At 45.7% G+C, this 25458-nt stretch overlaps 1 protein-coding gene across 2 annotated transcripts in view; it reads right to left on the bottom strand.

Moving 5' to 3' along the window:
• Nucleotides 1–25458, bottom strand: part of TDRD9 (tudor domain containing 9) — a 190906-nt gene that overhangs the window by 144316 nt on the left and 21132 nt on the right. For both annotated transcript variants that reach the window (XM_024105141.3, XM_042858224.2), the window contains exon 2: nt 16263–16369. In XM_024105141.3, coding sequence (XP_023960909.3) covers nt 16263–16369 — 107 coding nt within the window. The remainder of the gene's footprint in view (nt 1–16262; nt 16370–25458) is intronic.

Here is a 25458-nt window from a genome sequence, read left to right as displayed (position 1 = left end):
GGTCCGCAGTTCCCCCAGGTGCGCCCCCCAACCCAGGTCCGATGCATCTGTTACTAACGTCAGAGTGGGCTGTGGGGCAGCGAAGGGGATCCCTTCGCAGACCTGCTGTTGATCGAGCCACCAGCGGAGCGAGCCCAACACCCGATCCGGGATCGTCACCACCAGATCCAAGGGGTCTCTGTTGGGGCGATACGTTTGGGTAAACCACAACTGCAAGGGCCGGAGCCTTAGGCGGGCATGTCTGACTACATGTGTGCAGGCTGCCATGTGTCCCAGGAGCTCCATGCAACACCTTGCCGTTGTCATGGGGAATTTTTGGACTGAGCTTACAGCCCTCTGAATTGTCAGGAACCGTGACTCTGGGAGGCTTGCCCGCGCGGTCACTGAGTCCAGGACAGCACCTATGAAGTCCAGTCTCTGTGTGGGAGCTAACGTGGACTTGGGCACGTTGACCAGGAGGCCGAGCCTGCCGAACATCTGTAAGGCCAGCGTCACATGAGAGCGGACCTCGGCCTCTGACCTGCCCGCGAGGAGCCAGTCGTCCAAGTACGGGAACACGCGCATCCTTCTCTTCCGAAGGAAGGCTGCTACCACGGACATGCATTTCATGAATACTCGTGGTGCTGATGCCAGGCCAAAAGGCAGGACCGTAAATTGGAAATGGCGCTGGTTGACGGTGAAGCGCAGGAACCGCCTGTGGGCCAGATTGATGGCGATGTGAAAATAGGCATCTTTCATATCGAGGGCAGCGTACCAATCCCCCGGATCCAGGGATGGGATAATAGTTCCAAGGGAGACCATACGGAAGCGCATTCTGACCAGAAACTTGTTTAGGTCGCACAGGTCCAAGATAGGACGGAGGCCCCCTTTTGCCTTGGGAATCAGGAAGTACCTGGAGTAGAATCCTTTTCCCCTTAGGTCCGGTGGGACCTCTTCCACTGCTCCTACTGCGAGAAGGGTCTGTACCTCCTGCATGAGAAGTTGCTCGTGAGAGGGGTCCCTGAAGAGGGACGGGGAAGGGGGATGGCAGGGAGGGGGCGAGGAAAACTGGAGGGTATAGCCCGCCTTCACTGTGCGCAGGACTCAGCGGTCCGATGTTATGCGCATCCATGCCCGGTAGAAATGGGACAGGCGGTCCTTGAAACTTAGAGGAGGATCCGGTATGGAATGTGGTACGCTGTCCTCGAGCGTAACTTAAAAGCCTGGTTTGTTCCCTGGCTGCGGCTTGCCCTGGCCGTGACCTTGACCCTGGTTAGGCGTATTGTTACGTCTCCGCCTGTTATCCCTGCCACGACGGCGGTACGGTTCGTGCCGAGGGCGAGGGTGGTACTGCCTCTGTGGTGGCTGAGGTTTAAAGGGCTTGCGCTGTGTCACCGGGGTATGCATTCCTAATGACTTTAGGGTTGCTCGCGAGTCCTTAAGGCTATGTAGCCTGGCGTCCGTTTGGTCGGAGAACAAGCCCGAACCTTCAAACGGGAGGTCCTGCAGGGTGGTCTGCACCTCTGGCGGAAGGCCTGAAGCCTGTAACCATGCCGAACGCCTCATCACTACCCCTGACGCGATTGTTCTAGCCGCTGCGTCGGCTGAGTCGAGGGAGGCCTGCAATGAGGTCTTGGCTACCGCCATCCCCTCGTCCACCAGGGCCATGAACTCAGGATGTGCGTCCGGCGGTAGGGAGTCTTTAAACTTGGAGACTGATGCCCAAGAATTAAAATTGTGCCTATTTAGAATCGCCTGCTGATTAGCGATCCTCAGCTGGAGGCCCCCAGACGAATAGACTTTCCTTCCGAACAAGTCCAATCGTTTTGCCTCCTTGCCCTTGGGCGCAGGGGCTTGCTGGCCATGACGCTCTCGCTCGTTGACCGCTGAGACCACCAGCGAACAAGGAGACAGGTGCAAAAAGAGGAAGTCAAACCCTCTAGATGGGGCGAAGTATTTTCTCTCCACACCTCTTGCAGTTGGTGCACTGGAGGCTGGCGTTTGCCACACCGTCTTATAGTTGGACTGGACTGTCCGTATAATCGGGAGAGCGACTCTGGAGGGCCCCTCCGGGCTCAGGATGTCGACCATGGGGTCCTCCTGTTCTATAGTCTCCTCCGCTTGCAAGCCCAGATTGAGGGCTACCCGGCGAAGCAGGTCTTGGTGCGCCCGATGATCAATCGGGGGAGGGCCGGACACTGTCGTGCCCGCTACTGCCTCGTCCGGCGAGGAGGAAGAGGTCGGGGCCTTCTGCCCATCCTCATCTTCCTGCAACCCGACATCGACCGGTTGCTCCTCTGGGGCCTGTCCCACGGTGTGGGACTGGGACGGTACCGTGCTCGGTGCCGAGTCCACTCCCTCCCGCTCCTGCGGTCTAGAGACCGTTGCTTCCTTATGAAATGGCGGGCGGTACCGCGGAGAGCGGGATCGGTACCCTGATGGCCCGGATCTCGAGGTCCTAGATGGGGGCCCTTGCTGGTGGTAGGCCCAGGGTGTCCAGAACGGCCATTGGCTTGGTTGGCCCCATTGGGGATGGCCACAGGCTTCGTAGTCCCTACTAGCCTGTGCCCTATGGGCATACCCGCCGTACCGGCCCGAGTCAGTCTCCAACACCACGGACGGTGATCTGGAAGGCCACGGCGGAGCCGTAGAACGGTGCCGGTCCGGGTTTGGGGAGTAGCGCCTCCGCGACCAGGACCTGGAGCAGCGTCTCGCCGACCTGGACCTGGATCGGTACCGGTGACCACGGGGCCGGGAACGACTACGGCTGGTCGGTCTCGGGGAACATACCGCCGACGCATCCTGGTGCCGACTCGTGTATGGCTGCTGAGTCGGTGCCGACCGCTTGCTGAAGCCTGACTGCTGCGGCGCTTTCTGCGCTGAGGGCAACCGGGAGTCCGCCGAGGCGGAGCTCGACCGGGACCGGTGCCTTGAACGGTGCCGAGATGGCGACCGTGATGGGCGCACCATCGCCGGCTTGCCTCTGTGTGGCAGCTTCGGCGGAGCGTCCTCAGTTCTTGGAGAGCCATCAACGGACAATGCAATGAGGTCCTTTGCTGCCTCAAATGTGTCCGGAGTGGAGGGCTGTTCCAAGAGCTCCTCCAGCCCTTCATCCTCACTCGACGCGCCTATCCCGGGGCTCGATGGGCCTTTCGGCGCCGGAGCCACTACCGGGGCCTGTGCCGGGGCCGTGCCGGGCTTAGGCGCACTCGAGGTCTTCACCGGCGCTGCCCTCTTATGCAGGGAGCGTCCTCGGGCCTTGGGTTGGCCCTTCGATTTTGCTGGCGAAGACGACCGGTGTCATACATGCCCCCGTTGGGTCGGTGCCGTGGGCTTCGAGTGACCCGCCGGCGCCGGTTCCCGCACCGATGCCGGGGCGCTCCGCACTGAGCCAGAGGGTGCCGCCAAAGTGGAGGGCTGCAACGCCGTCTCCATGAGCAGCTGCTTGAGGCGAAAGTCTCTTTCTTTCTTAGTTCTGGGCTTAAAGGCCTTGCAGATCTTGCAGCGCTCTTTCAGGTGAGCTTCCCCCAGGCAGCGGAGACACGAGTCGTGGGGGTCGTTCAATGGCATAGGCTTGCGGCACATGGCACAAGCCTTGAAGCCTTGGGCGTGCGGCATGCCCCGCCGCCCAGGGCCGGTGCCGGGGTTGAGCAAGCAACCACAGCAGGAACTTTAAGTACCTAATGAGCTGTTAACTACTAAGCTCAACACTACTACTAATTAACTGATAACTGTTTGCTAAATAACACTAATGACTATGCTAAGGGACACTCTCAGACGAGAGACAGAGTTGTTCCAACGCCGCCACGGACGGTAAGAAGGAACTGGAGGGGTCGGGTCGGCAGGGATATATATACCCTAGAGCGGGGCGCCGCTCTGGCGGGAGGGAGGGGGCCCTGCCGGCCCGACGGGAGCCGCTAAGGGAAAAAGTTTCCGACGTCCGTGCACACGGCGCGCGTACACCTAATGTGTAATGGACGTGAACAATCACTCGAAGAAGAATTTCCAAATTCATTTATGGGCACAATTACTATGGGGAAATATGGAAGAACATAAAATCTTTTGATGCGCACATCACCATGGCACATGTATAGTAAAAGAGAGTAAATGCTAGCTTTAAAACAGGTGGGGAAAAAAACAAGAATACCTGCTCTGTAGGTAAATACTTTTATGAAAGTGCAATTAGATATCATGGGTGAAAACCCAGCCCTACTGAAATCAATGGTAGAGCTCCCATTGACTTCAGAAGAGTCAGGATTTCACCCTAAGTCATAAAATTCACTTATATGAATAGGCAAAGAGTAACTTTAAAGTTCAAAATGTAATTTTGAAACATGGGAGGATTCCTTATTTTAAAAAGTATAAAGCTATGAATAAATACCTTTCCCAGTTTCGTTGCTTTTCTGAGGAATAACGACTATGAATGTTTTCAAAGAACACAGATTAGATTAAAAATTCTGAGGCAGAGACTGTCTTCCTATGCATTTGTAACATCTGTATTATTATACTGGTAACAACGAACATATCAGAATTCAGAGCTAAACAATAAAAATAATTATACAAGAAGCAGCACTAAGAGTTTTTTGTTAGGCACTTCTAGAATAGTTTCTACTGCCAATAGGAACTTCCACAAACAATCCTTCCCATAATGTGGAAAGAATGTAGAGAAGCCTAGTTTCTAATATAATACATGACAGCAATAGGTTCAGATAATTGCTACATACTGGTTCAGCTCGCATCAACAAAATATGGACAAGACAGAAGTTAGTATTAAAACAACAGTCCCTAAAGAATATTAACGTTGTCCTTTTCGGACATGATTCTAAATATATTCCCCAGGAAAAAACTCGTATATAGCATTCTGTCACAACATCATGATGCAAAGGATAACTGGCTGCCCTCTGGCACATTCAAAGATGTCACTACTGAGACATCAGTAGCTCTGCATGATTTGACCAACACTGGAAGAAGTCTCAAGCTGTTAGGGAAATGCTTCTGGCATCAGTATATTTAAACCATTGTTGCTAAAATAATGTCAATTTTAAGCTATTTAAGATATTTCTATGTAATAATTTTATTACACTCAGTACCGCAAAACAAAAAAACAGCACCCTGTTAACAATATAAAGGACACAAGCATGAAAGTCCAATTCCAAAAGTAAAGAAAGGAATTAAAGGAAAAGGTAATAAATATAGATGTGGTAGCAGCTTTAAGGACAAGTTTTTAAAAGAAACTTTATGGTATTCTTTAAGAGTGGGAAGGAATGGAAAAAGATGGCATGAGTTCTACACTCTAGGGCTTAGCATAGCAAAAGCACAATATATTGCAAATTTAGACACAATGGTGGAATCCTTATAAATGGTAGGTGGACTATTGACCGACAGCTGTTCTAACCCCAATCTCAACAAACAGATCTTTAATATAGCCAAGGCCAATACTAGTAATGGCTTTAATAACCATAAGACTCCACATATATATTGAGCAACAGAAAGATCAATTAAATCTTGAGGGATAACATTTCAAATTTCTTAATGACGACACACAATAGGAAAATTTATCAAGTTTCCCTTCTTCAAGTCATAAGGTCCACAGATCAATTTACACACTTTAGCTGCTTGCAGTTTGGGGACAGAACCAGGTCAGTCATTGGCAGCCAGGGAACAACCCACCCAGTTGAGGTAACTTCTATAGCCAAGACAATTCAAGTCTACTTTCCTAAAATCACAGAGTGCATTAAATACACTTTGAGGGAAAAGTACAATAATTTCTCCTACTGCAGAATATGGGAAATCTCACATCATAATTATAAACCCAAACTTTTCTTTCAACCACGCATTCATTTTAAACTTGTTTGGTCCCAGATGGAGGATTGGTCTTGCAGTAGCAGACCTCATCTGTGAAACAGACACATTCAAAGATCCAATACGAGGTCAAACAAGCCTGAGAGCCATCTTTAGCCAGAAAGGCATAAAAACAGTATTATTACCATTCTTGTTCCTGATCTGGGGAGCAGTGGAAAAGTGGAAAGACATAACAGGGGCCTTGCCCAGCTTTGCAAGAGGTTGTTCACAACCTCATATCCTGGATCCTGAAGCACAGGGAAGTTACAGACTACTTTACTTACTGCTTCCAGATACAAAGCAGCCACTCACCAGCCCAAACTGACTTATGATGAGCAAGATATTTCTTGGTGTAGGAGCCACTCTGTTAATTTTACTTCTGCCATCTAAGTGTTCATCGCCACTTTTGGGGGCAATAAACAGACAGGAAACTTTGATCTGCGCAGGAGAGGAGAATTTCTCTCTGGGGTAATGCTGATCATCAGGGATTCTAGTTTTCCATGCTAAAAAACCCAAAATTCTCTGATAAAAAATAAATATAAAATTTCATGGTTTTCTGCGATTAAAATGAAACACTGACCTTTAGTTTCCTTACCATATATCAGTTGAATACAATGTTTTATTGATATATTTACAATTTTAAGCAAGTTTGAAGCCTACCAGCTCCATCAAGCATTATAATAAAATAGATTTGCAATTTGTATTTCTTACATATACCAAATATTTCTATGTCTGTACTCTATATTTTGAGAAAATTGGGGGAGGAGGGGTTAAATGCACAAAAATGCTGGAATGATCCAGTCACAGTTCATTATTCCTTTACTGTTGTCAATGGCCCTGCTGTTTCACCCTCTTGTTTTTGTTTCTTTTCATTCAGTTTAGGCTTAGCGCGTTCCATGTGTTCTACAATTGTCTGCCTTCGAACGTAATCTACAGCCTTGCTGCATACAGTACAGAACAGCACATTACCATCAACGTGAAATTTGTCCTTGCCAAACTCAGTGACACAGTCTTCAGGGGTGATTTTTAAAGTTTCAGCATCTTTTCATAACTTTAATTACTCACATCTGGAGGCTGAAGTGTAATTTCAGATGCATTAAAACACAAACCCCTATATGCTCTTGAGTAACTTCTATACGCCAGAAGCACTTTATTAGAGTATGTTTAGTTATTTACATTTAAAGAGCATTCAAAAAAATCAATCACAAGGAGGGGGAGGTTGTGCGCATTGAATAAGTGACAGTGGTACTTTCTATAAAATTTAGTTAATAGTTAATATATTTTTTAAAACTATAAAAACTAAAGATTGTCTGTAAAAATGCAAATTCCACATTTTTACAAGGCAAACGGATTTACAGAATCCTTAATGACCATGTTCTTCCAAGGTTGTTTTGAAAACCCTATCAGACACTAACAATTGCAACCAGAACAGGTCGATTATCCATGGAAGGAACAGTTCTCTGAGGCTCAAGAATTGATTTTGTTCCAGCTGGTGGATGCTGAACTCTTTTTCTGCTGCCCATTTCCTGAACTAAATCAGGAAGATCCCTTAAAAAAAAGATTCTCTGCATTCACCAGTTGCGGGAGCTGTCCATGAGATCAGAATTCCCAACAGGCTCCAATAAGAATTGGATTTTTGTTTCTGTGACATCACGTTTTCCATTATGGTCATCTTAATCTTCTTTTGATGTTTTGCAGAGGTGGGACCTTGCACCTAAAAGACATGGGCTGAGGATCAATCGTATGACTGACTTTCCTGGAACCATGGGTTTGTGTTTGTCCTGAATCCAAGATACTTCAGGAACTGTATAATTGTGTCATTTGCTTCAGGTTTCTCTCTGTACAGAATGTTTATCAGAAGAAGTTACTCACCTTGTTCATTAATGATGGTTCTTCGAGATGTGACCCCCTTTGGGTTCTCCACTGTAGGTGTATTTGCACCCCTGATCGGAGATTTTAGGTAGCAGTGTCTGTTCAAACCCACACATATACACTCCACCCTCATGCACTGCCTCGAGGCTATCTAGCGTTGCACAGGCAAACTGCCCTCAGTTCTTTCCCTACTGCAGAGCCCCTTATTGAGAACTCCGAAGTAGAGGGGAGGAGGGCAGGTCACAGAGCACCTTCACACATCTTGAAGAACTATCATCACTGCATAAGGTGAGTAACTTCCTCTTATTCTTCAAGTAGTGTTCCTATGGGTGCTCACTGGAGGTGACTTCACAGCAGAATTCCCTATGGAGGGCTAGGGCTTCGGAGTGGAGTCTTTTATTGATGATAATACTGTGGAGCCAAAGATGGCATCAGAAGCTGAATCTCGAGTAATCACATAATGTTCCGTGAAAGTATGAGCAGAGGCCCAAGTTGCTGCCTTGCAGGTTTCTGAGATGGGAACATCTTTAACAAATGCGACCACGGTGGAAACAGATCTCGTGGAGTGCATGCGAATTCCTGATGGAGGTAGCAGGTTACGGGCATAACAACAATAGTTAATGCAGTTCAAGACCCATTTGGAGAGCCTTTGAGCTGATATTGCAGAGCCCTTGGAACCATCAGCAACAGAGAGGAAGAGTTTAAGAGATTTCCTAAAGCCCTCTGTCCTGTGTAAATAAAATGCTACGGCTCTCCTAACATCAAGTATATGTAGTATTGCCTCCCTGTTGTCATGTTGTGGCTTTAGGAAAAAGTGGGGAGATGAATGAGCAGGTTCATGTGGCACCTTGGGGAGGAACTTTAGGTGCAACTTTGGGTGCAGCCTTAGAGTGACTGTCTTTAAAGAAGACCGTGAAGGGTGGGTGCGCCATCAATGTCAGTATTTCCCCTTTTCATTGTGCTGAGATGCTGGCCACTAGAAATGCTGTCTTCATTGACAGGTGTAGAAGAGAGCAAGTGGCCATACGTTCAAAGGGTGGTCTTGTGAGGGTTTTTAGAACCATACTGAGGTCCCATGTTGGAGTGGGGCATCTGGTATGCAGGAAGAGGTTTTGCATACCCTTGGGGAATCTTTGTGTTGCTGGATGGGTGAATACCAAATATCCACCCACATGCTGGTGGAAGGCTATGACCACAAGATGTACTTTGAGTGAGATAAGAGAAAGACTAGCCCTTTTGAGTTTTTGTATATAGTCTAAGATCAAAGGGAGGAAGCAACTTGCATGGAATTGCACCAAATTTGGAATCATTTCCACTTTTGTAGGTAAGTGCAACAAGTTGTCAATTTCCTACTGTGTAATAACACTTCCTTCATCTCCTTGGAACAGCAGCTCTCTTATGTGTTGGAACCATGAAGAAGCCAAGCCTGGAGCCGGAGGATCTGTAAGTTGGGGTGATGGATCTGTCTGTCGTTTTGGGAGAGTAGGTGAGGAAGGGGTTGAAGAGGAATAGGAGGATACATTGCTAGCTGTGTCAGATATAGGTACCACACTTATCTCAGCCAGGTGGGAGCAATAAATATAATTTTTGCTTTTTCCCCGCCTTATCTTTAATAGGATCTTCGATATTAGAGGGAATGGCGGCATACAGCAGCTCTCTGCCCCATTGAAGAAGAAAAGCATCTCCTAGGGACTGTTTCCCCAGTCCAGCTGTGGAGCAGTAGCAGAGCCATTTCTTGTTCTGATAAGTAGCAAACAGGTTTATTGTTGGAGTTCCCCCATCAACAGAATAGGTTGTTCATTTCCCATTCATTCATGGTCACGTGAGACATTTCAGCTGATATATTTTATACTCCTGCCAGGCAAGTGGCTGATAGGAGTACATTGTGGTGGATGCACCAATTTCAGAGTTTTAGTGCTTCTGTGCAAAGGGAGGGTGATCTGGTGCCCCCTTTGTGATTTACGTAACACATGCACGCTATGTTGTTTGACATGATTTTTGTGTAAGTATCCCTGATGAATGCGAGAAAGTGTTCACAGGCATTTCTGATGGCTCTTAATTCCCAAAGGTCGATATGGAGTACAGCTTCCATGTGGGGCCATTTGCCCTGAAGTCTGCAGTTATTTAGGTGGGCTTCCCAGTCTATCAAAGAAGCCTCTATTGTTCGAATCAGTGCTGATGGAGGTTGTGTGAATGGGATACCTGCACAGACATTGAATGGGTCTTTCCATCATTCCAGGAAGTGTATGACCCTGGAGGGTATTGACAGTGGCTTGTTTAGCTTGTCGTTGTTTGGGGTGTAAACAGATCTGAGCCATGTCTATAGACACCTCATGTGCCCAAAAAGCTGAAGGCAATTTCTGGCTGGCGTTTGTGGGCTGGCTTGAACTGTCTCTATGAGACTTGTCAGGGTGTTGAATCTATGCAGCAGAAGGAACACTCTCGCTTGCACTACGTCAAGTTGGTCCCTAAAAACTCCAAATGCTATACTGGAGTCAAAGATGATTTCTGGGTACTGAGTTGCAGTCTCAGTTGCACAAATATGTGCTTAGTTCTTTGGGTGGCCCATAGGATGTCTTCAAAGGAAACATCCAGATATGGGTAAATAACTATACCTAATGTTCACAGATGTGCCACTACAATGAGAGGACCTTGGAGAATATTCTGGGTGCGGACGAAGCCCAAATGGAAGTATTCGATACAGGTAATGGTCCTACCCAAAGGTAAATCGGAGGAATTTTCTGAGAGACAGTAGGATGGAAATGTCATCCTGTAGGTTGAGGACTGAAAACCAATCTCCTTGGAGATGAAATAATTGCTGCCAGTGTGATCATCTTGAATCTTTGCGCCTTCACATAGATGTTTAGTGCTCTTAGATCTAATATGGGTCTCCAACCTCCTTTTCTCTTGGGAATCAGAAAATATCTGGAATAAAAGCCTTTGCCTCCGAGGTGAACAGGGACTGGTTCTGTGGCCTCTAGGCATAGCAGGTGGTCTATTTCCTGATGTAACAGTCTCTTATGAGAAACATCCCTCCCTCCCTCCCTGTCCCTCTTTAGGGAGGTAATGCGGACAAAGTAACCCTTAGAAATTATATCCAAGACCCATTTGTTGGTAGTGATGTTTTCCCAATTCCAGAGAAAGAGAGCTAAGTGACATCTGAAGGGATGTGGAAGGTCTGTGTAGTGCAGCAAGTGGTTGCTAGGGGCCTCAACCAAGGCATCAAAACTGGTATTTTGAGATTGCGGGTTGAGATGTTGAAGAGTGAGAGGCTGACTGCTTCTGCTTTGCATCATAGGTCTCTTTCATTGTGGGGGGGACTGGGGTAGTTGGGACCTGTGAGATGGTTGTGAACTAAAATTTTCTTCTCTGTCCTGGTATGTAGATTCCTAGAGTGCAGCGTGGCTCTGGAATCCTTTTAAGTGTGAAGTGATGCCTCAGTCTTGTCAGCAAAGAGTCTGGAGCCCTCGAATGGGAGGTCCTCAACCGTTGATGTACTTCCTTCGGCAGCCCGGAAAGGTGTAACCATGAAGCTTGCCTGATTACCACCACCATCGAAACTGAGAGGGCCACTGTATCCAAGGCATCCAGTGCAGTCAATAGCACTGTTCTTGCTATCAGCTGGCCCTCATAGGTGATGGCTTGATATTGTTCTTCTTGTGCTTCTGGCAAGTGGTCAGTAAAGGTGCTGAGTTCTCTATAAATCATGTGGTCATACTTTGCCATTAAGTCTTGGTAGTTTGAAAACCTGAACTGCAGAGTTGCTGAAGAATACGCTTTCCTCCCAAATAAGTCCAGCCTTTTCCAGTCTCTGTCATAAGGGGTTGTTTTAGCATAGTGCTGCTTTCCTCACGAATTAACAGCATCCATGACAATAGAGTTAGGCTAAAGGTGCATAAAAAGAAAGTCTGCCTCTCTGGGGGGCATGTAGTACTTCTTGTATGCCCTTTTACATGTTGGCACAATAGAGGCTGGTGTCGCCAGATAACCTTGGCAGAATCTAAAAGCACCTCATTGACTAGGTGGGCAATTCTTGAAGAGGAGGAGGTGTGAAAAATGTCCAGCAAATTTGTGGTGGATGTCTTTCACCTCTTTGAGGGCAATTTGCAGTGTGTCAGCAACCCTCTTAGTGAACTCCTGAAAAAGCTTAAAATCATCGGCCAGTGATGGCAGAGGGGGCATCACCACCTCATCCAGTGAGAAGGAAGAGACATTTGCCAGTGGTGTAGTCTCCTCTTCTAGTCTGGCCTCCTGCTCCTCAAAAGTTTCCTCCTGAAGTTCTGGGGCTCTGGACACAGTAGCTGTAAGAGATGCCTAGTAGACTCTCTCTCTCTGTAGGAGACACTACATGCCTGAGAAGAATAGTGTCTATAGGCTGCCCATGGGTCCAAGTACTGCGACTGGTGCAAAGGAAAGAGCATGGGTGGCAGCACCCACAGATGACCATACCCGGAAGGTTGGAGACTGGAGCATCGGTGTAGTTGGGAAAATCCCCATTGTTGTAATAATGGGGCATGGTGTGAGGCCAGAGAGAGGTTGTCATCTTGGTCACTGTCTGACTCCTCGCTGGAATAGGGTGGGTGAATATCCCAATGCCGCTGATGATTCTGGGGACTGGGACATGCCCAGTACTGTAGTCCTGGTACCGAGTAACGGCAATGCTGCTGTCTGATTGAAAACTCCGAAGTAGAGGGGAGGAAGGCGGGTCATGGAGCACCCAAAAAGATACACATCTTAAAGAACTATCACCACTGCACAAGGTGAGTAACTTCCTCTTCTTTTTCAAATAGCGTCCCTATGGGTGCTCCTCTGTAGGTGACTTCACAGCAGTATCCCCTTTGGAGGGCTGGGGCTTCAGAGTGGAGTCTTTTACTGATAATACTGTGGAGCTGTATATAGCTCTGAGACAACAGAGGGTGGCTATTTGACCCTGGATTAGCTCTCGCTATCACTGGCAAAAAGGTGTTTTCCTCCTGTTGTACTTCACAACCTCCTTGAACTTGCCATATGACCTGTATTCTGTTGTATAGTGTCTGGCATGGGCCAAGATTGTAAGTGGACCTTTTGGAGGACTCAATAGCCTCCACTCTCCATACAGAAAAGATAGTTTGGACATTCTTAGTTACCCTCTCTTGGAATACAAATGTACAGGGACATTCAATTACACTGAAAAGCAGCAAATTTAAACCAAAAAGAAAGTGATCTCTTTTTATAAATGCAATGCGTTTAGGTAGTGAGACACTGCAACAAGTTATCATTGAACCCAACTGCTTAGCAGGAGTAAGAAAAAAAAAAAAGACTGGCCATTTATATGCATAACAAGAACATTCCACATTACAACAACAACGACAAAAAAATAAGATTTGGAAGGGATATAAACCCTCATGCTTTAGGTGTACGCCAGCCAGTAACCAACTGTGGTTAGGAAGAAGCTTCCCCTCTGAGGAGGTTATTCCTTAAATGCCTATGGAAAGGTTTTGTGGACCTTCCTCTGAATCACTATACTGAACTAGATGGACCACCAGTCTGATTCACTAGGACAATTCCCATGTCCCTAAATCAAGTAAAACAAGTACCACAAACAAAACACACAAAAACAACTGTTAGTTATGTGTCTTAGTGCTCCTAAAATCTGCAGTCGTTAACATTTTACTATCTGTAAAATTTATTTTAAAATAGGTGCTTTGTTTTGCGTTTTAAAAAAAAAATACATTTATGATTGAGGTATTAATCTCACATTTCGCAAACTCAGATGCTGTTTTCTCTTAACACTATCCAGCCATAGGAACCTTGAATCTGCTTATTTGGAAGAAGTGGTAGCAGCCATATATTTGAAATGTCTTGAATGTTTTGTGATATGGAAAGTCTTGCTAGGTTTTTGCTGCTTTGTCCCACAATGCCACAGGGCATCTTCTAGTCCCCATCACTATCCAGTCTGTTTAGTTTCCCCTCAATTGATATTATACAGCTGGGGGCAGAGCACTGATCGGAAGAGATTGACTGCAACACAGGAATCTGCATGAACTGAGCTCCTACACCATGGAAAAAGTGGAACAGTAGGAAAAGAAAAGGGATGGGAGGAAGCAGACGAGAGAAATAACAGGAGAGCATCCATATACTATTCCGTGTTTTTATTTATATTCAGTGGGATAATTAATAAATGCTGTTTCAGTAAATGACTGAAAGGAAGGGACTAAAGGAGGGATGTAACTATTTATAGTATATTGAGGGTATAAACATGAAGGACAAGTTTTAGGACAGACCAATAAAACAGAAATAGGAGAAATGGAAGGATATTAGGAAAAGATAAATTTAGCAGGCAGAATATCAGTAAAGATTTTTCAGCTGGAATATATAAACTTCCTATTTCTTTCATGAAAAGTATTGCAAGCACCAATCTCATTTAAAAATAAATTGGTGAAAGCACTAGAAAATATACTTTAGGTAGAAATCTTGTGTTAGCAAGGGAAAAGATGTACAAATGACAAATATTTTTCCATAATCACTATTAATATATAATGGCATAACTAGGCATTCTGCAATTAAATGACTATTTAGCTAATTTCTTTTATGAAACTTCACAAACTGGGCCAACTTGATGCCCTCTCACCTCGTCACTGAAAGAGATGAAAAGCCTAGGGCATGCACTGTATCTTTATCAAAAAAAGGGCTGTCCTACATTAACTTATTTTGAGGTTAAGTAGCATGGTAACTGTTTGAAGTTGAGCTGTCTTGACATCCTCGTCAGTTTCACACTCCTTCTACCAGAGCTGCTGGGAGAGTGGTGCAGTCAAATTTCCCTCTACTAAGGGCATTTTGAAGGGGGAGACACACACACACAGAAATAAATTGAAGTGGATGACAGCAGTGCAGGAAAAGAGGCCGAGAGAAACGACAATCAATTAGATTGGTAACTGGAACAATATAGAATAAAGAGTTAATTTCTATATTAGACCCATTGTGTTCATTTTGATTGATTAAATGGGCCCAGCGAGTCAAAGGTGTTAATGAGACCCAGTCACTGTACAACTTTAAAGAGTCCTGGTTAAGGTTTTGAGCACAGAGACCTCAACATGCTTAGTCCCATGGTTAGTCCTATGGCAAGCAAACCATTAAATTTTTAAAAAACTTTTATTAAAGATACAGAGAAAGGAAAAACAGCTAGTGTTTGAAATGTAAGTATTAAGACTTTCATTTTAACGATATTCCTTATTCATTTTCACTTTAGCTATAGAGTTTTTAAAAGGAAAAAAAAATCATTGTTGGACAGTTTTTCCAATAGTATTAAAGAGGGTAATAACTGTCCTTTTGGGGGGCAGAGTGGGAGAAGAAATTCAGTTGAGAGGATTGGACTTTAACAGCTCCAGAGCATGTTTCCTAGAAAACAAACACACATAAAAGGGACGAGCAAAGAACAGCCAAGATAGAAAATGCAGCTAATGTCTCTGGTGCTGACTCCTATTTGCAACCTCACTGCTAGAGAAACACAGCCCAGCAAACAGTCTCATCAGCCACTCTGCAACCTCACAAACTTTTACCAGTATCAGGGCTATTTAGGGGATTGTTTTAGCTGCTTCTTTGGTCATGAGGCTTTCACCAGTGTTGCAAAGGATACAGTCTTGTCTGACGAAACCAACTCTTTAAATTAAAGAGATGACAAAAAGATACAAAAGAAGAAATATGGTGGGTGAAGGAAGCAAAGCAGGGGGTGGACAAAGTCTCACATTCCAGGCAGTGTTCAGGATTTAGCCAAAGCCAGGGGAGGTGGCAATGTCATCTGGGTCCCTCTCTCTGGCCTGTACATCCCTCAGGCTCAGGATAGTGAAGGCCCAATGGTCTGATGGTGAATCCCAAGGTCCCAGGCCACAGTGGAAATGGCAGCCATGATGGTGAAAGCTCACTCTTTCCAGTCCACCTGTCTCCCAGCCAGCCTACTTGAGTCTCTCCCTAACAAAGACTACTATTTTTTTTAAGGACCCCAAAAGAGAGTGATGTGGATAATAGCCCATTCTCTTATTTTATCCACCAATTAGGCTTAATTTAGAACCCACCAATTTGGGGCCATTAGTTTCCAATTCCACACTCCTTTTGTTTACCAGGCATAATATCTCAACACAGTGCTTGAGTTATATCAGTAGGCCTTTTTGTTTGGACTAATTCAGTCCATCTTCCATTTGTAGCTTTTACAGGTGATCGGACTATTTTATATTTAGTCTACTTTCCCACAGTTGGACTTACAATTGGGAAAGGCTTACTAGGCCCAAATTATTACCACAAACCATCTCTTTAAGTAAACAAGGAGAAACCTTCTCACACAAATATATGCATATATTGCAATCCTAAATTAAGTATATATAACCTTATTAAAGCGCACTGCATCTGTGCACATACATGTATAAGTGGATTGTGTGAAGATGCAAGTCAACTGTTCACTTGTTAATACCAGGCCATCCTTAAACAAAATACAACAAATGCAGACATAATATTCCACAAAGAGACCCCATAGTTTAATCTTTTTGTTTTTTTTAATGTTCGGATCAGAAGTGGGGAAAAGAGCATTCATTGTTCACCTGGTCCACAGATAAAGTGAACGCTGTCAAATTTGTCCAATTCTAGCGCCTCCAGTTGTCTGTACTTTTCAATATATTCAGCTCCAGCATTCTCTTTATTATGTACCCTGAAGAAGAAATGAAAACAAGTTAATATATGCTTTCTAGCCTCAAGAAAAAAGGTAAACAAATCCCTGGGGATAATAGGATTACTCAATAACTTAAGGGCCTCCACATCACGCCATGGCAGGATCTACCCTACAGAATGCACCACCCAGGCACCAATGCTGTCCCTGGCACTTAGACGCTACCCTGGTTATGGCACCACATTTTCTGAGCAACTTTATGTTCTGAATTCCAAACCCGAGTGACCAATAATGAAAAAAAAATGCCCATTTAGTACCTAATTTTTCCATCAAAATAGAAATTAAGATTTCTTTTGGACAAAAAGCCCGGATAATTCTGCCAAGAAAGGATTGAACAGAACACTATAATTTTTTTTAATATCCATCTTAGATGATTCTCTGGAGGTAGAATAGCAACATGAGAAAATATGATATTTGCTGCTTTAAGGAAATTTGTTATCCTTGAGATAAAAAAGGGTGGGGGGTTTAGTTTTGTTTTTGCGGGGAGGGGGGAGAATAACACTATTAACTAGCATTAGATCAATGGCCTCACTTGAAATCCTCAAAGTTATATTAGTTATGTCTAAGAATCAGGAATATACCCTCTACATCCTGCCAATTCATAAAGTATTCTATTCTACATAACACATAGCAAACAATATGAACAAGCTGCGGAAACAAGAGCAGCAGATGTACAATAAAGAATTTAAAAGTTTGAATAATTAAAAGTAAACAATTTGGCTTATTGTTGGAGTGATACATCAAAATCTACACAGCAAAAAAAGTTTTAGTGATAATTCCTTTCTAATAATTGCTGTTTGCTTGCTTGGACTACAAAATAATTAGTTCATCACCAGTTTCCGTCATTCTGCTCCCTTCCCAGTCTACCATTTCAGTCTCTCCTCTACCCCAGGACACCACCACAAACTCATAAATCAAAACTATGTTATGGCAATTAGATACTACCACTAGCGCTCTGCACCCGCTGCTACTTCTGTTTAGTCCATTGCTAATCTCAGTCCATTGTTAGTTCAAACCATATTCCAATGACGTTCTTACAGAAACACCTTGTTGTAGGAACATCTAGTCTATACATTTCTTTGACCCAAACAATCAAGCAGGACAGTGGGACCCCTCCCCTCTCACACTGGGCAGCTGCAGGGGGTTCCCCCCCACCAGGGCAGGGGTGAGGAGCTGCAGGGGTGCTGGCTGGGAGCTCCACCTCCAGGGCAAAAATGTCACGGAGGTCAATGGAAGTCATGGATTCCATGACTTCCATCGACCTCCATGACTTAATCATAGCCTTAGTTATACGCAACTGAAAACACTGCCTTACATAGGAAGTGTTAAGCAACCTTAATTATAGGGAGTACTAATCCCCCCACCTATAATACAAATGCTCTATGATCAGTCATGGCTGTCTGTGGTTGGAACGTAACATGTTGGTATATACCTATAAAGCCCTAAATAGCCTGTGTCCTGCCTATCTTTAGAAACACTGGAGAAGCCTGAGCTGGAGCTTCCTTGGCTTCAAAGGGTATGTCTACACTGCAATTAGACACCTGCAGCTGGTCCGTTCCAGCTGGTTTGGGCTGTTTAACTGCATTGTAGATGTTCAGATTCAGGCTGAAACCCGGGCTCTAGGACCCTGGAAAGGTCCCAGAGCTCTGGCTGCACACAGAGCCTAAACATCTACACCACAATTAAACAGCTCCTTAGTCTGGGCCCCATGAGCCTGAGACAGGGGCCTGCTGCAGAGGTCTAACGGCAGGTAGACGTAGGGTGACCAGACGTCCCAATAAAATCGGGACCGTCCCGATTTTTAGGTGTTTGTCCCACGTCCCAACCAATCTTTCGTCAGGACACAATTTGTCCCAATACTTCGCTCTGCCAGCAACACTCGGCCTTTTTTTTTTTTTTGCTCTGCTGGCAGCACTCCACCCCCACCCCGATGTCCCGATATTTTCTCTCATCTGGTCACTCTATGGAAGACGTAACCAAAGGGAAGTTTGGCTGGCAAGATGTGCTCCACGAAAACACCTAGATGTTGTTTAAGGGGAAATATTTACAGAAGGTGGGATACTTTTCCTCATTTACCTTTTGCTATATGATTTAACGACTGTCATTTTTGCTGGGCTGGTACTGATTTTATTTTTTTTTTCCACATCAACTGTTTTTAAATAACTTATTGGTACCTGTTTGGATCAGACACCTTTGTGGTAGTGTTACAAATCCAAACAATATTAAAACAAAATTATGTCAAATGAACAAAATACAACTGTCATTTCAGGAGAATTACTGGAAGGGAAAAACAGTTTAACACCAGAAATTGTTGGCACATTCAGCTGTAAATGCTCTCAGTGCACTGAGGGCGCCTTGCTTTAAATAAATTCACCAAGAGAAAGGTCTTCCTTTCCTTGAAGCTATAAAATGACCTCAAATAGGTCAACCAGGCAAACATAACAAAAGGAAAACACTCAGTAAATTTTAAATTGGAACACTCTTTGAAATATCAGACAAAATAGACTTTTTTGAACAGTTTTCACAATGGAAAAAATTACAAAGCTCAGCCAATATTGCATTAACATGCCAGGCCGAAATAAAGAAAAATGTCTTGTTTAATGTAACATGCTAAAATATTTATATACACTTAACAGAGCGTTTTAGGCGCTAGTGTTTTAAAAATTGTTAAATACGAAGATGTATACATAATGATGTTCCCTGAAAAATAACTGATTCCCCCAGCAAATGCTTGATCTATGAAGAGAAAGTTACACATGTAATGGCAAGCGAAAATTGTTAAGGATCTGTCCTTTTAAGGAGGAGAATGCTTACTGGCGAAGAAGCAAGAGACTGAAATTTTCCACTTAATACAACTCTGTTTGGGGAGAAGGAAAAAAAAAAAAAAAAAAAAAAACAATCTGCAACCGTTCCAGTCTCTGATCTGCCATTAAATTTCACTTTAAGAAGGATGTGAATGCACCCTAAATTGTGTAGCATGCATAAGCTTAATCAAAATAGTCAATGAACGGTCACAAACAAAGTGTTCTTGGGTGAGGTTAACAAAAACATTTAACTGTCATATTTCAGATACATTTATTTTTCCCACTTCAATTTCCATATTTCATTCACCATAACACCGCTGTTAGTATGGGACTAAGAGTTATACTTAAAAACTAATGTGATTCACTTTTTAGATCATAAAAGAAATGGTCTGAACTAAGTTGCTGCTATCCAGTACAAGAATGCTCTCCCGCTTCTCTCCCAGTAGCATAGCTTCCTCTTTTCTCCCCTTCACGCAAACCTCAGGAAAAAGGATAGAAACCTAAAGCTGCAAAGGAATTGTAGTGGAGGGAGCAATTCTACTTCTTTAAAATTTTAGTTTAATGCACACAGTAGACTATTTCATGGCCTCTTTTCTGAAGCTAAAATAATGTGACACTTTACATAACTGAACATTTGCTATAACAGTGAATAACCTTCAACTAGGGTTTGCTGAAGGTCACAATAAAAGTGACTTTCCTTTTACTGGCAGTTGATATTCAATACTTTGAGTTTGTAGTCTTAACTACAAAGATATGCTAACTTAAAAGAAAAAGTTCTGCCAGTCAAAAGCCCCAATACTCAATCCTATAAGGCATGCAGAATGATTTTAGAAATTCAGCTTCAGGGCTTTATATTTACATTCTAAATAAAAAAAAACTGAAAGTGGAAGCACAACAACAGGAAGTCACTAGTGGAAATATTATTACTGTTCTGAATTAGGGCAGTGTAGCCATCAAACATTGAGTTACAAAATATAAAAGCTGGACTAAGGCACGGATGTTTAAGAGTCAATGAGTTTTATGCTCTTAACTCCCTAAGGCTCTGTAACAATGGATTTTTCAAAATTTAAAAGACATACTATTTTCTCAAAATAAAAGCTTTATATTTAAAAATATAAAATGACTGCACAGTTGTTTCTCATGCTAGTTACTCAACTTTCCTCCTCTTAGGAAGTTACAAATCAAAAAGAGTCCACTGGCACAACTACAAGTTTCAGTTGAAGACTAAACACCAAAAAACAAACCCCACCATAATATTCATATTTTGAAGAATGGAAAAGAAAATTTTTGGTTTCAGACAAAACTATTTAGTTTCAGTGTCTGAAAAATAACAGCTTTTTACTATAACAATAGTTCTTTGGGTATGTCTACACTACGAAATTAGTTCGAATTTATAGAAGCCGGTTTTATAGAAATCGGTTGTATACAGCCGATTGTGTGTGTCCCCACATAAAATGCTCTAAGTGCTCTAGTCGGCGGACCGCGTCCACAGTACCGAGGCTAGCATCGACTTCCGGAGCATTGCACTATGGGTAGCTATCCCACAGTTCCCGCAGTCTCCGCCGCCCATTGGAATTCTGGGTTGAGATCCCAATGCCCGGATGATGCAAAACAGTGTCGCGGGAGGTTCTGGGTACATATCGTCAGGCCCCTCCCCCTCCGTCACAGCAACGGCAGACAATAGATTCGCGCCTTTTTACCTGGGTTACCTGTGCAGACAACATACCACGGCAAGCATGGAGCCCGCTCAGCTCACCGTCACCATATGTCATCTGGGTGCCGGCAGACGTGGGACTGCATTGCTACACAGCAGCAGCAGCTAACTGCCTTTTGGCGGTAGACAGTGCAGTAGACTGGTAGCCTTCATCGGCGATCTGGGTGCTGGCAGCTGTGGGGCTGCATTGCACCAGCCCCTTGCCTTTTGGCAGTAGATGGTGTATTACGACTGGTAACCGTCCTATTACAAGTTGGATCATCGCACATTAGCAGAATCTTCCCTGAGCAGCAGATTGTGCAATAGGCCTGAAGGCCATCGTAATACACTAACTGCCAAGCGCCCAGTATTTGCTGCCAAGCACCCAGAAAGATGCCGAGGGCTATCAGTCATGCTGCACCGTCGTCTTAAGATGTAAAAAATAGATTTGCTCTGTATTCATTTGCTTCCCCCTCCCTCCGTCAAATCAACGGCCTGCTAAACCCAGGGTTTTCAGTTTAATCTTTGGGGGGGACCATTCTGTGTGACAGTTGTTTGTGTTTCTCCCTGATGCACAGCCACCGTTCTTGATTTTAATTCCCTGTACGCCATGTCGTCACTCGGCCCGCCCTCCCTCCTTCCCCTAGTCCATCAGATACTAGTTTCGCGCCTTTTTTCAGACCAGGCGCTATAGCTAGCACTGGGATCATGGAGCCCGCTCAGATCACCGCGGCAATTATGAGCACTATGAACACCACGCGCATTGTCCTGGAGTATATGCAGAGCCAGGACATGCCAAGGCGAAACTCAGACCAGCCGAGGAGGCGATTGCAGCGCGGCGAAGAGAGTGATGAGGAAATTGACATGGACATAGACCTCTCACAAGGCACAGGCCCCAGCAATGTGGAAATCATGGTGTCACTGGGGCAGGTTCATGGCGTGGAACGCCGATTCTGGGCCCGGGAAACAAGCACAGACTGGTGGGACCGCATTGTGCTGCAGATGTGGGACGATTCCCAGTGGCTGAGAAACTTTCGCATGCGTAAGGGCACTTTCATGGAACTTTGTGACTTGCTTTCCCCTGCCCTGAAACGCCAGGATACCAGGATGAGAGCAGCCCTCACAGTTGAGAAGCGAGTGGCGATAGCCCTGTGGAAGCTTGCAACGCCAGACAGCTACCGGTCAGTCGGGAATCAATTTGGAGTGGGCAAATCTACGGTGGGGGCTGCTGTGATCCAAGTTGCCAGGGCAATGAAAGACCTGGTGATATCAAGGGTAGTGACTCTGGGCAACGTGCAGGCAATAGTGGATGGTTTTGCTGAAATGGGATTCCCAAACTGTGGTGGGGCCATAGACGGAACCCATATCCCTATCTTGGCACCGGAGCACCAAGCCACCGACTACATAAACCGCAAGGGGTACTTTTCAATGCTGCTGCAAGCCCTGGTGGATCACAAGGGACGTTTCACCAACATCAACGTGGGATGGCCGGGAAAGGTACATGATGCTCGCGTCTTCAGGAACTCTGGTCTGTTTCGAAAGCTGGAGGAAGGGACTTTCTTCCCGGACCAGAAAGTAACCGTTGGGGATGTTGAAATGCCTATCGTGATCCTTGGGGACCCAGCCTACCCCTTAATGCCATGGCTCATGAAGCCGTACACAGGCAGCCTGGACAGTAGTCAGGACCTGTTCAACTATAGGCTGAGCAAGTGCCGAATGGTGGTGGAATGTGCATTTGGACGTTTAAAAGCGTGCTGGCGCAGCTTACTGACTCGCTCAGACCTCAGCGAAAAGAATATCCCCATTGTTATTGCTGCTTGCTGTGCGCTCCACAATATCTGTGAGAGTAAGGGGGAGACATTTATGGCAGGGTGGGAGGTTGAGGCAACTCGCCTGGCCGCTGATTACGCGCAGCCAGACACCAGGGCGGTTAGAGGAGCACAGCAGGGCGTGGTGCGCATCAGAGAAGCTTTGAAAACGAGTTTTGTGACTGGCCAGGCTACTGTGTGAAACTTCTGTTTGTTTCTCCTTGATGAACCCTCCAAACCCCCCCCCCCCGCCCGACCCGGTTCACTCTACTTCCCTGTAAACCAACCACCCCACCCCACCCCAATTCGAGCACTGCTTGCAGAGGCAATAAATTCATTGTTTTTTCACATTCATGCATTCTTTATTAATTCCTCACAGAAGTAGGGGGATAATTGCCAAGGTAGCCTGGGATGGGTGGGGGAGAAGGGATGGAAAAGGACACACTGCATTTTAAAACTTTAACTCTTATTGAAGGCCAGCCTTCTGATGCTTGGGCGATCATCTGGGGTGGAGTGACTGGGTGGCCGGAGGCCCCCCCACCGTGTTCTTGGGCGTCTGGGTGAGAAGGCTATGGAACTTGGGGAGGAGGGCTGTTGGTTAAACAGGGGCTGTAGCGGCGGTCTCTGCTCCTGCTGCCTTTCCTGCAGCTCAACCATACGCTGGAGCATATCAGTTTGATGCTCCAGCAGACGGAGCATTGACTCTTGCCGTCTGTCTGCAAGCTGACGCCACCTATCATCTTCAGCCCGCCACTTGCTCTTTTCATCCCGCCATTCAGCCCGCCACCTCTCCTCTCGTTCATATTGTGCTTTTCTCATGTCTGACATTGACTGCCTCCACGCATTCTGCTGTGCTCTATCAGCGTGGGAGGACATCTGCAGCTCCGTGAACATATCGTCCCGCGTCCTCCGTTTTCTCTTTCTAATGTTCACTAGCCTCTGCGAAGGAGAAACATTTGCAGCTGGTGGAGGAGAAGGGAGAGGTGGTTAAAAAAAAGACACATTTTAGAGAACAATGGGTACACTCTTTCATTACAAGGTCGCATTTTTCCTCTGCCTGCCGGTTTGGTATGAGAGATCACTCACGCAGTGCCCCAGGCAACATATTTCGGCTTGCAGGCAGCCATGGTAAGCCACAGTCTTTTGGCTTTTTTAACCTTCTTAACATGCGGGAAAGGTTTCAAACAGCAGCGCATTTCCCATATCAAGGATGAATTGGGTTGGCCATTTAAAATGGGTTTTCAATGTAAAAGGAGGGGCTGCGGTTTCTGGGTTAACATGCGGCACAAACCCAAGTAAACCACCCCCCCCACACACACACACGATTCTCTGGGATGATCACTTCACCCCTCCCCCTACCGCGTGGTTAACAGCAGGGAACATTTCTGTTCAGAAGAGCAGGAACGGGCACCTCTGAATGTCCCCTTAATAAAATCACCCCATTTCAACCAGGTGACCGTGAATGATATCACTCTCCTGAGGATAACAAAGAGAGATAAGGAATGGATATTGTCTGCATGCCAGCAAACACCGGGACCATACGCTGCCATGCTTTGTTAAGCAATGATTCCAGACTACGTGCTACTGGCCTGGCGTGGTAAAGTGTCCTACCATGGCGGACGGGATAAGGCAGCCCTCCCCAGAAACCTTTTACAAAGGCTTTGGGAGTACATGAAGGAGAGCTTTCTGGAGATGTCCCTGGAGGATTTCCGCTCCATCCCCATACACGTTAACAGACTTTTCCAGTAGATGTACTGGCCGCGATTGCCAGGGCAAATTAATCATTAAACACGCTTGCTTTTAAACCATGTGTAATGTTTACAAATATTTACAAAGGTACACTCACCAGAGGTCTCCTGTGTGCCCTGAGGGTCTTGGGTGAGTTCGGGGGTTACTGGTTCCAGGTCCAGGGTCACAAACATATCCTGGCTGTTGGGAAAACCGGTTTCTCCGCTTCCTTGCTGCTGTGAGCTACCTACAGTACCTCCATCCTCATCTTCCTCGTTCCCCGAACCGTCTTCCCTGTGTGTTTCTCCATTGACGGAGTCATAGCACACGGTTGGGGTAGTGGTGGCTGCACCCCCTAGAATGGCATGCAGCTCCGCGTAGAAGCGGCAAGTTTGCGGCTCTGCCCCGGACCTTCCATTTGCTTCTCTGGCTTTGTGGTAGGCTTGCCGTAGCTCCTTAACTTTCACGCGGCACTGCTGTGTGTCCCTGTTATGGCCCCGGTCCTTCATGGCCTTGGAGACCTTTTCTACTACTTTGCCATTTCTTTTACTGCTACGGAGTTCAGCTAGCACTGATTCATCTCCCCATATGGCGAGCAGATCCCGTACCTCCCGTTCGGTCCATGCTGGAGCTCTTTTGCGATCCTGGGAGGACTCCATCACGGTTACCTGTGCTGATGAGCTCTGCGTGGTCACCTGTGCTCTCCACGCTGGGCAAACAGGAAATGAAATTCAAACGTTCGCGGGTCTTTTCCTGTCTACCTGGTCAGTGCATCTGAGTTGAGAGTGCTGTCCAGAACGGTCACAATGAAGCACTGTGGGATAGCTCCCGGAGGCCAATAATGTCGAATTCCGTCCACACTACCCCAATTCCGACCCGCAAAGGCCGATTTTATCGCTAATCCCCTCGTCGAAGGTGGTGTAAAGAAACCGGTTTAAAGGGCCCTTTAAGTCGAAAGAAAGGGCTTCGTTGTGTGGACGTGTCCAGGCTTAATTCGATTTAACGCTGCTAAAGTCGACCTAAACCCGTAGTGTAGAC

This window comes from Chrysemys picta, chromosome 4 (genome assembly GCF_011386835.1).
Source record: "Chrysemys picta bellii isolate R12L10 chromosome 4, ASM1138683v2, whole genome shotgun sequence".
Taxonomy (NCBI): Eukaryota; Metazoa; Chordata; order Testudines; family Emydidae; genus Chrysemys; species Chrysemys picta.
The sequence above is the reverse complement of the archived record's forward strand: the minus strand, read 5'-3'. Positions and strand labels throughout refer to the sequence as shown.